We start from the raw sequence: 12911 nt of genomic DNA, 5'->3' as shown, positions 1-12911 counted from the left end.
TGAAAGTAAAGAAACACGCACAGCGAAAAATCCTTTATTTGGAATAAAAGACAAAAAAACACCCTCTTTTACCAGTTTATTAATCCCCAAATACACATCCAGGTCCGACGTAATCCACACGACACTGTCAGCTCTGCTACAGAACACGAGTGCTCTGTATCAGCTCCACGTAGCAATGAAGTGAATCGCGCGGTCAGCAGAGACTTCAGCAATGCAGACTTCAAGATTACCAAATCTGCCTATCTTTTATCATTAGAGGCAGTAGCTCAGTGGATAGAGCGCTCGCCTAAGAAGCATAACTTCACGAGTTTTAGTCCCGGTCCCGGTAAAGAATTTAATTTTTTTTTTTTTTTTTAATTTTAAATTATAATTATTATATATTTATAATTTAATTTAGTTATGCACTGAGGGGAGGAGCCGGACATCAGCTGCGAGCCGCGGGACACACCTCTAAAATCGGAGCAGTTCATGGAATGAGGCTGCATTGCTCTCTCCTCTCTCTCTTCTCCCTCTCTCTCTCTACTCTTTTTCTCTTTTTCTCTCTCTTTTTCTCAGTTTCTCTTTTTCCCTCTCTCGCTTGCTCTCTCGCACTCTCTCGTGCTCTCTCGCGCTCTCTTCTCTCTCTTCTCTCCTCTTCTTTCCTCTTCTCTCTCTTTTCTCTCCTCTTCTTTCCTCTTCTCTCTCTTCTCTCTCCCCTCTCTCTCTCTCTCTCCTCTCTTTTCTCTCTCTCCTCTTTTCTCTCTCTTCTCTCCTCTTCTCTTTCTCTCCTCTCTCTCTCTTCTCTCTCCTCTCTCTCTTCTCTCCTCTCTCTCCTCTCTTTCTCTCTATCTCTTCTTTCTTCTCTCTCTTCTCTCCTCTCTCTCTCCTCTCTCTCTCTCTCTCTCTCTCTCCTCTCTCTCTTTTCTCTATCTTTTCTCTATCTTTTCTCTATCTTCTCTCTCTCTTCTCTCTCTCTCTCTCTCTCTCTCTCTCTCTCTCTCAGACCTGGCGATGATCAGTTGATGCGGTCACCTGACGGAATCAGCTGACACTATACGTCGAGCGGTGTCGCCGGCTTTTTACCGCCCGGCCGGCTAAACTATCAGCTGATGCTGTCGGACAGGACTCTGCACTGAAGTGTGTAGTTTGTTTGTTTGTTTTTTTTTTGCACTGATGCATTAGCTGATTGTATAAGCGGCTTTTATACAATCAGCTGCTGTGTCATGTGATTCAGGCCCTTGAACCTGACACATCATCTGATCACTTTGCCTTCCAGCAAACCAATCAGATGATATTGGATCCGGATTGGACGGCGCGGGACCCTTGACCCAGGATTACTGGGGAGGGGGGTTCTTTATTTCAATAAGGATGGAGTCACTATGTGTGTTGTGTTTTTATTTCTAATAAAAATATTTTTCTGTGTGCTGTGTTTTTTTTGTTTTTTTTTATCAGTACTAGAAATTCATGGTGGCCATGGCTAATATTGGCATGACACAATAAATTTCGGGCTTAGGGCCAGTTGATAATATACAGCTAGCCCTAACCCCATTATTACCCAGCGAACCACCCGCCACCAGGGCAGCTGGAGGAGTTGGATACAGCGCCAGAAGATGGCGCTTCTATGAAAGCGCCATTTTCTGGGGTGGTTGCGGACTGCAATTCGCAGCATGGGTGCCCAGAAATCTTGGGCACCCTAAGCTGCGGATTCCAATCCCCAGCTGCCTAGTTGTACATGGCTGGACACAAAAATTGGGCGAAGCCCACGTCGAATCGACATGAGCTTCACTTCATTTTTGTGTCCAGCCAGGTACAACTAGGCAGCTGGGGATTGGAATCCACAGCACAAGTTAGCCCAAGCTTTCTGGGCCCTTCTACTGCGAATTGCAGTCCGCAGCGCTTTCATAGAAGCGCCATCATCTGACGCTGTATCCAACTCTTCCAGCTGCCCTGAAGCCGGGTGGCTTGCTGGGTAATAATGAGTTAATACTAGCTTTGTTTTACTAGCTAGTATTAAGTCAGAGATTCTTAATGTCAGGCAAGTTTGACCCGGCCATTAAGAATCTCCAATAAAGGGTTAAAAAAAAAAAAAAGACACCACACAGAGAAAAAATACTTTAATAGAAATAAATACACAGACACACTTAGAGACTCCATATTCATTACTCCCTCGCATCCCTCCACGATCCATGGTCTTCTGTCTTCTTTCGCCTTCAACCCATGCAGCTCTGCTACATCAGACAGCACTGCATGGGAGGAAGACGCTGCTGCTTCCCATGCAGTATATATCACTCAGTGAGTAGCAGAGGCTGCAGACTGTAAGTAGTGACGTCACCGCTGACAGGCGCGTTGCTATAGCAACGGTGATCTCCGTTATTGACCGGCTGTGGCAGCTGGTGAATAACGGAATGGGAAAGCAGAACGGGGAAGCCGACCGTGTGCCAGAGCATCTCGCCGGTATACGGAGATACACAAATGATCACCGCGTACCGGAGAGATGCACTGACAGGACCTAGCATGACATCTAGCCATGTGACCAGTCTGTAACCAATGAGATAATAGACACGTGACTGGTCACATGCTATTTTGAAGTCACGATAAGTCCTATCATCAGTGCTGGTTACCGGGAGGACGCAGCGATTATCGGAAGGAAAAGCGGCGGGAGACAGAGTGCAAGACGCATCGCGTGGACCTGTAAGTGTTATGGCAATGTTTATTAACTGTATGTGTACATTTATAATGTGTTTTTATGTGTTGTGTTTGCCTCCTATTGTTTTCAATGGGGTTCGAGAGGTTCGTCGAACGGTTCGTCGAGCCGAACTCGAACGCGGCCTCCGTTCGACGAACCGAACTCGAGCCTTTAGAGGCTCGCTCATCTCTAGTTCTGACACAATCACAATTTTTAGATTTGGCCTTGTAGCTGAGCTGAAAGAGCTGTCCCCGCCCACACCAGACTCTCTATAGAGATTGTACATTGACATTGAGGTCAGAGTGCCCTGAGTGTGATATTGTAGTTCGAGAAATAATAAGGATCCTACTGCTTAAACAAATATTGCAAATAAACAACAGATCAGACTGTGACAAGACTGACATCCTTGAATTCTATGTTTTAACCCTTGTAGAATGCTTTCTTCAGATAACCTAGCATAAACCTGCTGACAAATTCCCTTTAAGGAGGCACTTAGAGGGAATATTTCTGGGTTAGAAGGTGCATTACTTGCCTTGACTCAGGCTCTGGAACCTCATGCAACGCCTGTGTTGCACCCCTGAGGCTTCAGGCACCTACAGGGTACTGCATCTCCCTTAAGATGTAGTACTCATCCCAGTAAGGAGAGGTTAATCGCTGGTGATTCTCGTATTCACACACCACAAACAGTTAGGTGCCTTCGCACTGGGGGGATGGCCTAGTGTAGACAGGGGGGGTGGCCATCATGAAGCATGGGACTTACATGGTCACTGGGACAGCCACCTGGGGGTCAGGCACCACTTGGTGAAAACGGAAGGAGCATCTTTACACATAGTCAGTTATCCCCGGGCACAGCTTGGTGTGAGACGCACCTAGGACCTCGGTCCAATCTTCTTCTACTCACACTTCTGGGAGCATCATAGGACCCGAGGCTTGAAGCATCCAGCTTAGCCCAGGTTCTCTACAGCTACACGGGATTCCAGGGTCTGCTGAGAGTGCAGGGAACACCAGCAGCCCGTTCCATATTCCACATACACCAGGATTGGAGGGACCCCGACCAGAAAGGACTCACAGTGGGAACACCAGTGGTGACCTCGAATTGCTCGGGATCGGCTGGGGCCCATCACAGCAGTGGTCAGTGCTTCAGAAGCGGCAACTGGGTTACTTAAAGAACTGTGAGTAAAACACCTGGAACCCGCAGAGACTGTGTCCACCTATCATTCCCAGCGCCTCCGCGACTTCCATTACTACTCCCCTCATCATCCTCCCCTGGGCCTGCTCCACCTGTGGGGAGCAGAAACACCTCAGCTGCTACTACCATCCGCCCCGGAGGACAGCGACAGCAGCGGCGGCTATTCCCTGGCCACATACGCAGGTGGAGTCACAAATTGAACCTCCACCATCATTCTTCACCACCCCCTCCCTTTATTGTACACCTCGGGGCCACAAAGCCGGGCGAAAAGGCCACCCCGTGACATCCCTAGACCTGACATAATCAGGCTCTGCGACTAGTAATTTAACCCCTGCCCCTTGGGTGCTAAAACTTGGCATCACGAACAAGATAACGTGCCCGCAACAACCGGGTACTGTGCGCCTTAAAGAACTGTGTTAAACTGTGTCTCAGAAAAAGGATAGTCGCCATTACTGGAGCAGAGTGGGAAACGAGGGGGTGTGCTTTTGTGGGCGGAGCCTGAAAAGCACGCAAAAGGAGAGCCCCACTGCTGGAAACCAGCAGGAAACCCTGTGCCTGCGAGACATGTCCAAGGAGGAGAGTGACCAAGCCGTCCCTGTTGCTGGAGCTGCAACAGTGACCCCAGTTCTGGCGCTGCCGTTTACCATGCCATACCTCCCAGGAGCAGCTTGGCTACCCCAGTATTCTGGGGAGGCATATACCCTGGCTGACTTCAAGGAAAGACTTTACAGTTTATTCCGAGTGTACCCTATGACGGAGAACCAGAAAGTTAGCGTCTTTATTGGTCAACTGACCGAGGCAGCCCATCGAGAAGTCAAGTCCTGGCCGGAGACTGAGAAAAAGAGTAGCAAAGGATATTTTGACTAAACTCAAGGAAATCTTTGATACCTGTACAGCAGCCGAGATAAAGAGGAAATTTTATGGATGCTAGCAAAAGGTGCAATTTAGTATTCGGGACTATGCTTTAAACCTACAGGAGGCAATGAGAGCTGTTCGGCAGGTGGAACCGGAGGGGGTGATAGATGAGAACCGCCTGCTGACTGATCAGTTCATCTAGGGGCTTCTGTCCCATGCCCACTGGATCTAGATGCACATTGTGTCCATGCTAAACCCTGACCTCAGCTTTGCAAAATTCAAAGACTGGGCCATTTGGGCATTGCGTGAGTCGGATCCCTGCAGTGCTAGGCTTCAGCAACTGGGGATGGTGCCAGCTAAGCCAGTGCTGGTGGGAGCCTAAGAACAGACCGTGATTGAGGACCCCATCAATGCACATCCTGGAGTTGATTAAAGGTATGGCTACTTTGACCAAAGCGGTGCAATCCAAGCAAGGGACTCCGCAACCTGCAACCATTGAGCTGGCTTCTAGTGCTGATGACCTCCCCTGGCGATGACGTGGGAGGAACCCGCTGCCCCAGGTTCCTGATCATTATGATCCTGATGGGCAGCTGATATGACGGCGCTGCTACAAGGTTGGACACTTTGCCCGCGGATGTCTTTTGTGCCAGTGTTGAGAAACATGTGATGGTGTCTCCGTGGCATTCTTGTCCTGCAGAGACTATGTCATTCCCATCGCCGCTGCCCCGCGCTTCGGTACCCGCCATTACTACTCCCCTCATAATCCTCCCCGGGGCCTGCTCCACCTGTGGGGAGCAGATACACCTCAGCTGCTACTACCATCCGCATACCGCAGGTGACGTCACGAAATCAACTTCCACCATAATCCATAACCACCCTCTCCTTTATTGTACACCTCGGGGCAACGAAACCGGGCAAAAGTGCCACCGCGTGACATCCCCAGACTCGACATCATCAGGCCCGGCGACAAGTAATTTAACCCCTGCCCATGGGTCCTACACCTGACTTTTCAGAGCCTGGTAGATAAGGATGATATTTCCAAGTAATACGTTAGTACCAGTACAAGATAAGTAATGAAATATAGTTACAAAGTTAGTTACCTCTACATAAACTGTAAAATGGCACCCTAAGGTTAAAAAAAATGTATTTACTTGTAACTTTGTTTTTAATATGGCTAACGCAATTAAAAAAAAAAAAAACAATATCCTGCGTGCGTAAAATGCGGCCATAGGTCTCCAACTCACAACAAGTGTAGAGTCTGACCCCTATTTTCTTTTAGACCCTAGTTTATGAATTCATGGCACAAGCTTCTGAAGGCGGACACATAGAAGCTTCCATCAACGTAGCCCAGTATCTAATCACTGGCATATTACATGGCGTCCAGAGAGATCCACACACAGCAATATTGTAAGTGTATGTCCTACTGATTGCTGCTTTCATGTTGTAATATTCATGCATTATTAATCCATATTTGTTTTGTCCATCAACATAGACGAATGAGGGATAGATTTTTTTTTTTTTAACTGTCAAGTGACCAAATAATGTGCTAAATAATGTCCCCTTTTATAGACAAGGAGTTAATAATATAATAATATTATAGTATTATAGTTATTTTTTTATAGCCATGTATCTGTGGGGCAGCTTTTTTTTTTTTTTTTGTGCTGACTCTGAGCTGCCATTTTTTATTGCTGTCATTTTGAACTACAGTACATATATTTTGATCACTTTTTATTGTATTTTTTTTAGAGATGTGTGGTGATAAAAAAAAATTTAATTGTGGCAGCTTGATTTCTTATTTTATAGATTTTTCTTGTATTACTTTTACTCCTGAATGCAGAATGTAATTTCACGTGTGTGTGTGTATATATGTGTATATATATATATATATATATATATATATATATATATATATATATATATATATATATATATATATATATATATATATATATATATATATTAGAATATAATATAATATATTCTATCTTTGTCTCTATTAATACATCAAATTTTTATTCTGTTTAAGAATACTTTTTTTTTTTTTATTTTATTTTTTTTTTTACTTTAACCTGCAATAGTTCAATTGCTTATTACACTGGAATTGCGGCATCTAGTGTGTAGTGTACTCAGGATGCTGGGCATTGGTCAGTTCCTCTAGAAGTGTCACGGGCGGTGGTAGCAGTGCCTGGTGCTCCAGTGACTGTGAAAGGCACATGGCTAGGGACAGTGGCATATCTAGAGTTCAATGAGCCCTGATGCAAAATTTGTACCTGCCCCCTTATGTTGGTCAGACGTATGTATATGTATACATTTAGTATTCTAAATCCTATAAAAACATACAATTTGCCCCCCCCCATTATGTATTAATGTTGTCCCCCATCCTGCACCCCTGCCTCATAAATATACCTCCTATCCTCCTAAGTATGTCCCCCATCCTAGTATATACTGCATTTTTCCCATTCTAGCTCACATCCTGGTGTGTGTGTGTGTGTGTGTGTGTGTGTGTGTGTGTGTGTGTATAACCCCATCCTGGTAAAAATGTTACCATCCTGGGCCCCTCCTTGTATATACTGTCCCCCTCCTGGTATATACTGTCCCCCTCCTGGTATATACTGTCCCCCTCCTGGTATATACTGTTTCCATCCTGGTGTATAGTCACCCTGCTGAGCCCCTCTTGGTAAATATGCCTCCGTTCTATCTAATGCAAAAAACAACAACATTGTACTCGCGCTCCCTGGCTCCCATGTCGCGCAGCGTCCTCCTGTGTAGCCAGCACACACTGACTTGCAGCTTTCATTAGTGTTGGTGCTATTGCAATTCATGACATCATTGTCCTGCGCTGCCCAAAGTCACTGGGACACAGATGAAAGCTGCTGGTTTCTGTTTGGCTGGCAGCTTCTATCGCAGTACAGGGTCTCTGCACCGTGATGCATTTCAGCTGTATGTACAGCCTCGGATGCACATCCAACTGAAGCAGGGGCTGGGGCCAGCGGGCCCCTGACACCCCCGGGCGCAGACGCGGTTGCGATCCCTGCGACTGCGATTGTTCCGCCCCTGGCTGGGGATGTGTGGGGGGTTAATGTGGACATTACTGTTTCCCTGTAGATAGATGTTAGTGGGGTACCTTTTTGATGTTGGCGCATGGAAGCAGGAGAGACAGGAGAGGGATCAACAGTGATACATAGGAGGTGTGATATTCAGTGAGTGCAGTCAGAGCCTATCCTGCTGACCAAGCATACAAGACAGGGTGTTCCTCTATCCCACTGGAGTAACGTTCCCCAGCAGACCCCAGAGCTTTGATCAATATCCTAAAACATTATGAGAATACCCAAGTCTGGGGCATTACATATAGTACAATATTGCAGTATATAATGTAGTTGCTATTCAATGAAGTCCAGCCTGTGGCTAAGCTTCATCAGAGGTTAAGAAGGCAGCCATGGGGGGTCCCCAGCTGTCATGGTAACACATCAGCTCCGTGAGATCACATCAGTGATTGACAACAACATCTAAATGACTAGCAGCAGCAATCGCAGCTAGCTCTGTTTGCTGCTGTTAGATACAGATACAAACCATGTAACACAGCCATCATTTGTTTAGTGTACAGCTAGGTGTGCTTGACACCCCACTCCATACAGCCCTCAGCGACCTGTGACAAAAAATGTATGTTACAAGTTGTTAAGAGGTTAAATTATCTTTTCAAAGATGATTAATAATGTATAACTCATAAATGTCTAATTGAAATGTAGGTTGACAAAGATGGTAGCGGAGCAGAACGGAAACATTGGGCTTCTCATCCGGAAAGCTGTGAATGCGTACCTGGATGGTGCTCTGTAAGTTACTTTACTTTTAATTCTCTAAAATTCAGTTCAACCAGGGGGGTTATATGAAAGCATATCTGTCACTAGATTTCATAATACAGACTGCTAATAATAAATTGAGCTGTCTGTCCTGATGAGACTGGTGTACTTACTGTGAAAATCCATGTCAGACTGTCTACATAATCCGTTTTTGAAGTTTTCCTGCCTATTAGATATTAAAATGAGCATTTGATAAGTTCAGATAAAGCTAGAGCTGGACACATCATAGTCAGATTATACAGCCATTCTGACAAGGATATTCATAATAAGTATAGCAGCCTCATCAGGTCAAATAAATGTATTTAACAATTTATACAATTTGACAATTTGTATTGTAATATCTGGTGAAAGATCCACTTTAGTAATAGGAATCTTTCAAATATGTTTTAGCTACAATCCCGGACCCGAATGGCGCCGCTCACAGATGATAGTACCATTTTTATAGATGCCAGAGACTGCATGGCTAGTCGGGTTTTACTTTAGGAAATTTCAAATGATTACCAAAAAACCATTCAATTACCCCAAAGTATAAAAAAGGCCATATATCACAAGTTGAAAAAAAAAAATACCCTGGAGACAGGGAAAGATAGAAAGAGACAAACGCGGCGCCAATCTGAGTGTAGTGAGTTTTTTATATATATATATATATATATATATATATATATATATATATATATATATATATATATATATATATATATATATATATATATATATATATATATATATATATATATATATATATATATATATATATATATATATAATATTATATATATGTGTTGAAATAGTGGAACTCTCACCTGGTTCAGAGATTAGAAAGCCTGGAATAATCCAAAAAGAGTTGATCCACTTTCCAATAGGATTATGGTGCAGTATGCAGCAATCGCACTGGATACTATAGAGGAGCCCTCCAGCAGGTCCACTTAGTGAAAGAAGTTCCAAAGGCAATTACCAGTCTTGCGGCGCTCCTGCTACCAATGGTGGAACATATTTGATGATTTTCGGTCATATGACTAGACCAATATGCAAATAAGTGAAGAGATATTTTATTTGTACATTAAAATATGGTTAATTATACAACGCGTTTCGGCTCAGATGTTTTATCCTTCAGCCTTCTTCAGGTATAATTGAGAGAAAAAAGATGTATACATCTTTTTTCTCCCAATTTTAATGTACAAATAAAATATATCTTCACTTATTTGTATATTGGTCCAGTCATCTGACCAAAAATCATCCAATATGTTTAACCATTGGTAGCAGGAGCGCTGCAAGACTGGTAATTGCCTTTGGAATATATTACAAATATTTTGTTTTTGTACAGAGTCACTGCCAAATTTATGTTTTATTGCAGTGACCAATTGTGCAAAAGTTGTACTTAAAAGTGGCAGCCATAATGGTTGTAATTTTTGAATTGGTGAGAATCGCAATTGACGCCCACCACCAATCACACCCTGAGACATGTCAGAATTCCTTTGAAATGACAATGACCACCTCAGTAAATAAATAATTTTGGGTTGTAATGGTAACAGATGACATTTTTTTTTTTTCTTGCAGAGATGAGGCTTTTCTGAATTTCCTCTTGACTGCAGAAGCCGGAGTGGAGATGTCACAGACGAATGTGGCGTATCTGTGTGAAGAACATTTAGTGCGTATCTCTGTCATGTTGGTAATTTTATATTATCCTAGACCCCTCAATCTCAGGACAATAGCTGTATGGAGCTGCTGTATTATTACAGGAGCCTCCACTATAGGAAATGGAGTTTTCTTGGATTTTATGTAAAGTGAGCAGCATCTCCCTAGAGTCTTCATCTATGACCTATGGCTCTAACCTGGCAGGAGTATGAGGACGACACAGGTTATAGATAATCCTGCACATGGGGGGGGGGGGGAAATCTCCTATGTACCATCTGCATTCACACTGTGGATATTTGAAACAATCTGATAAAACATTTAATAATTCTTTATCTTCTGCCACCCTTCCTGTCCCTTCCCTACCCCCAGCTTGCTGACAACTCCTCCATGAGTTAAAGCCTAGGACAGATTAGTTACTAGGGACTTGCTGTCAAACAAGCCCATACATAAAATATGTCACTCTTAAAGAAAACCTGTCTTCATGATTGTGACGAGGTCCTTCTCCCATATCACACAATCAACAGAATGAGAGATGGATGAGCAATACAAAAAAACATTTATTCCAAGCAAAAGGGAAGATCCATATCATAATCCACCATAAAGAGGGTAAAAATAGTCCAGAAACATGAATATAGTCCATTAAGCGATAAGTGTCCAGGTCTTTCTGGGAAGCCGCAGCTTTTGCCCACAGAGAATGATTCTTCCTGCTTCACTCTCTCAAACAGACTGACTCATTCTTCAGGTAAGCAGAGAGTTTAGGTGGATCTCAGGCCCCTCTCCCCCAGACCTAGGGACAGAAACACTACAGGGGGTGATTACATACAGACAATGCAATGTACACACAAGCAATACATCGAATAGACAGACCACCACACCTAAAATACGAACCTACACAACATGATACACAACCCCCCATATTCCACCATCACAACCATTTTGTAAAGTAAAGACATGGCTGTAATGGTGCTGTCATACTGATTACAGTGATACCTTTAGTGAAGAAATCCACTTTGTATTTCTTCTTTAATCACTATTTGAATTTTTCTGCTAATTAGATTTTGGTGCACAGAGGCAGGACTGTACACTGGGTCTTTTTCTCCCTGTCTGTGATTCCCCGGCCCCTCCGCCTGCCTCCGGTTTGTCAATGACAGGTAAGAAGAAAAAGAAGCCAGTATTCAAATATATTCTATCCATTTTGTTGCTTTATTCTCCTCTTGAATGTTTTTCTCCATCCCAAGCTTTCAACAGCAGATTGGTATTGAAAGCTCTGGATGGAGCTGAAATGTTTGAGGAGAATAAAGAAACAGATTGAATATATTTGAGTGCCGAGTTCTTTTACTTCCTTCCTGAACTACTCTCCACATGCCCTGAAGTTTGAGGGTGGAGTGCCGGTCACCTGTTGGATCTTACGGTCAATGATCACTGTTGAGATTTTAAAAAGAGAAGTCAGCTCTTCACAGACTGGGGGCAGGCAGAGGGACTGGGGAATCACAGACAGGGAGGAGAACACTCAGTGTCCAGTCCGGCCCCTGTGCACCAAAATATATGTGTGTAATATATATATATATATATATATATATATTACATCTCCCGCAATGAGCGGCTGGGTCCCCGTAGGGAGCTAATATTTTGTTGTATGAATCAATCAATCAATCATCTGCTGATCTCCTCTACCTATTCCCTACTCCATATTGATTGTAAGCTCATATGAGGAAGAATTCTGCCGCATTTTTTAACTTAATGGTTTCATTTCTCTGTAACCATTACAAAACCATGGTGATACAAAGTGTTATTTTATACTGCATGTGAAGCATTATGAAAGTTGGCAGCACTATATAAATAATAGTAACTAAATAGGGGAATATATCCAAGGAGGGACAGTGTAAATTAAACATTATTCTCCAACTAAATCAAATTTTGGAAAAATCTAAAGGAATAATCTGATTCATAATAGTAAGTGACATGACTGGACTTGACCCAGTCCATTTTTTCTTTCTCTCCCAGCAGTAGTGGCACATAATCAGTAGAGCTTTGAAGTTAGAGATGATCGTACAAGTGTGTTGCCCCCGCGTCAGCAGCCGGGCTGCTCGGACCCGGATCCGCGGTGGCTCAAAAGGGCTCTGGACCCGGGGGTCGTGCGGATCCTCAAACAAAGGGGGGTTATGTACAGGGGATGGTGTGGAAAGTTCGTGACGCCACTCGTGGTGCGTGGTAAGATTGAGTACCACCACTGCGATTGGAAGTACCCGGTGGTGATGGTGTTTGCAGCTAGGTGTTTAACCCCTCCACGGGTAGGGGGGAATGGCCTGGGACTCGGTGATGGTGACTGGGATGTGCCGTTGGGACGGTAAGAGTCACTTGCGTACTCACTCAGTCCAATAACGCTGACACCGACAACCGTAGTAAACCAAAGTTCTGGACACCGGTGCCCCTGGGGGGGGGGGGGGAGAGTATGCCTGGGTCCCATTTCTGTTGGTGTTGCCTGTTTGCCTGTGACCTTTCTTCGTGGTGGCACCTTGTCTTCTAGTTGGCCCCTTTAGTCTGAAACTAATCGGGTCCCGCTCCCCAGTGTGGCTAACTGAGGGAGCTTGCTCTCAGGGTTCATGCTTGGGACTTTCTGGACTGTGTAGTGGAAAGTCCAATCCCCCTCATTGCGCTAGTACCCCAATTTTGGAGCGGGTGGAGAACGGATCTTGAAGGCTCCGTCCTT

General features: G+C 44.2%; 1 protein-coding gene across 1 annotated transcript in view; it reads left to right on the top strand.

The window, feature by feature from the left end:
• SEL1L3 (SEL1L family member 3) overlaps positions 1-12911 on the top strand; it is a 163917-nt gene that overhangs the window by 127542 nt on the left and 23464 nt on the right. The window contains exons 17-19 of the mRNA XM_075346942.1: positions 5989-6116; positions 8456-8539; positions 10124-10214. Coding sequence (XP_075203057.1) covers positions 5989-6116; positions 8456-8539; positions 10124-10214 — 303 coding nt within the window. The remainder of the gene's footprint in view (positions 1-5988; positions 6117-8455; positions 8540-10123; positions 10215-12911) is intronic.

This window comes from Anomaloglossus baeobatrachus, chromosome 1, assembly GCF_048569485.1.
Source record: "Anomaloglossus baeobatrachus isolate aAnoBae1 chromosome 1, aAnoBae1.hap1, whole genome shotgun sequence".
NCBI classification, from domain to species: domain Eukaryota; kingdom Metazoa; phylum Chordata; class Amphibia; order Anura; family Aromobatidae; genus Anomaloglossus; species Anomaloglossus baeobatrachus.
This window is presented reverse-complemented; position numbering and strand designations above follow the sequence as displayed.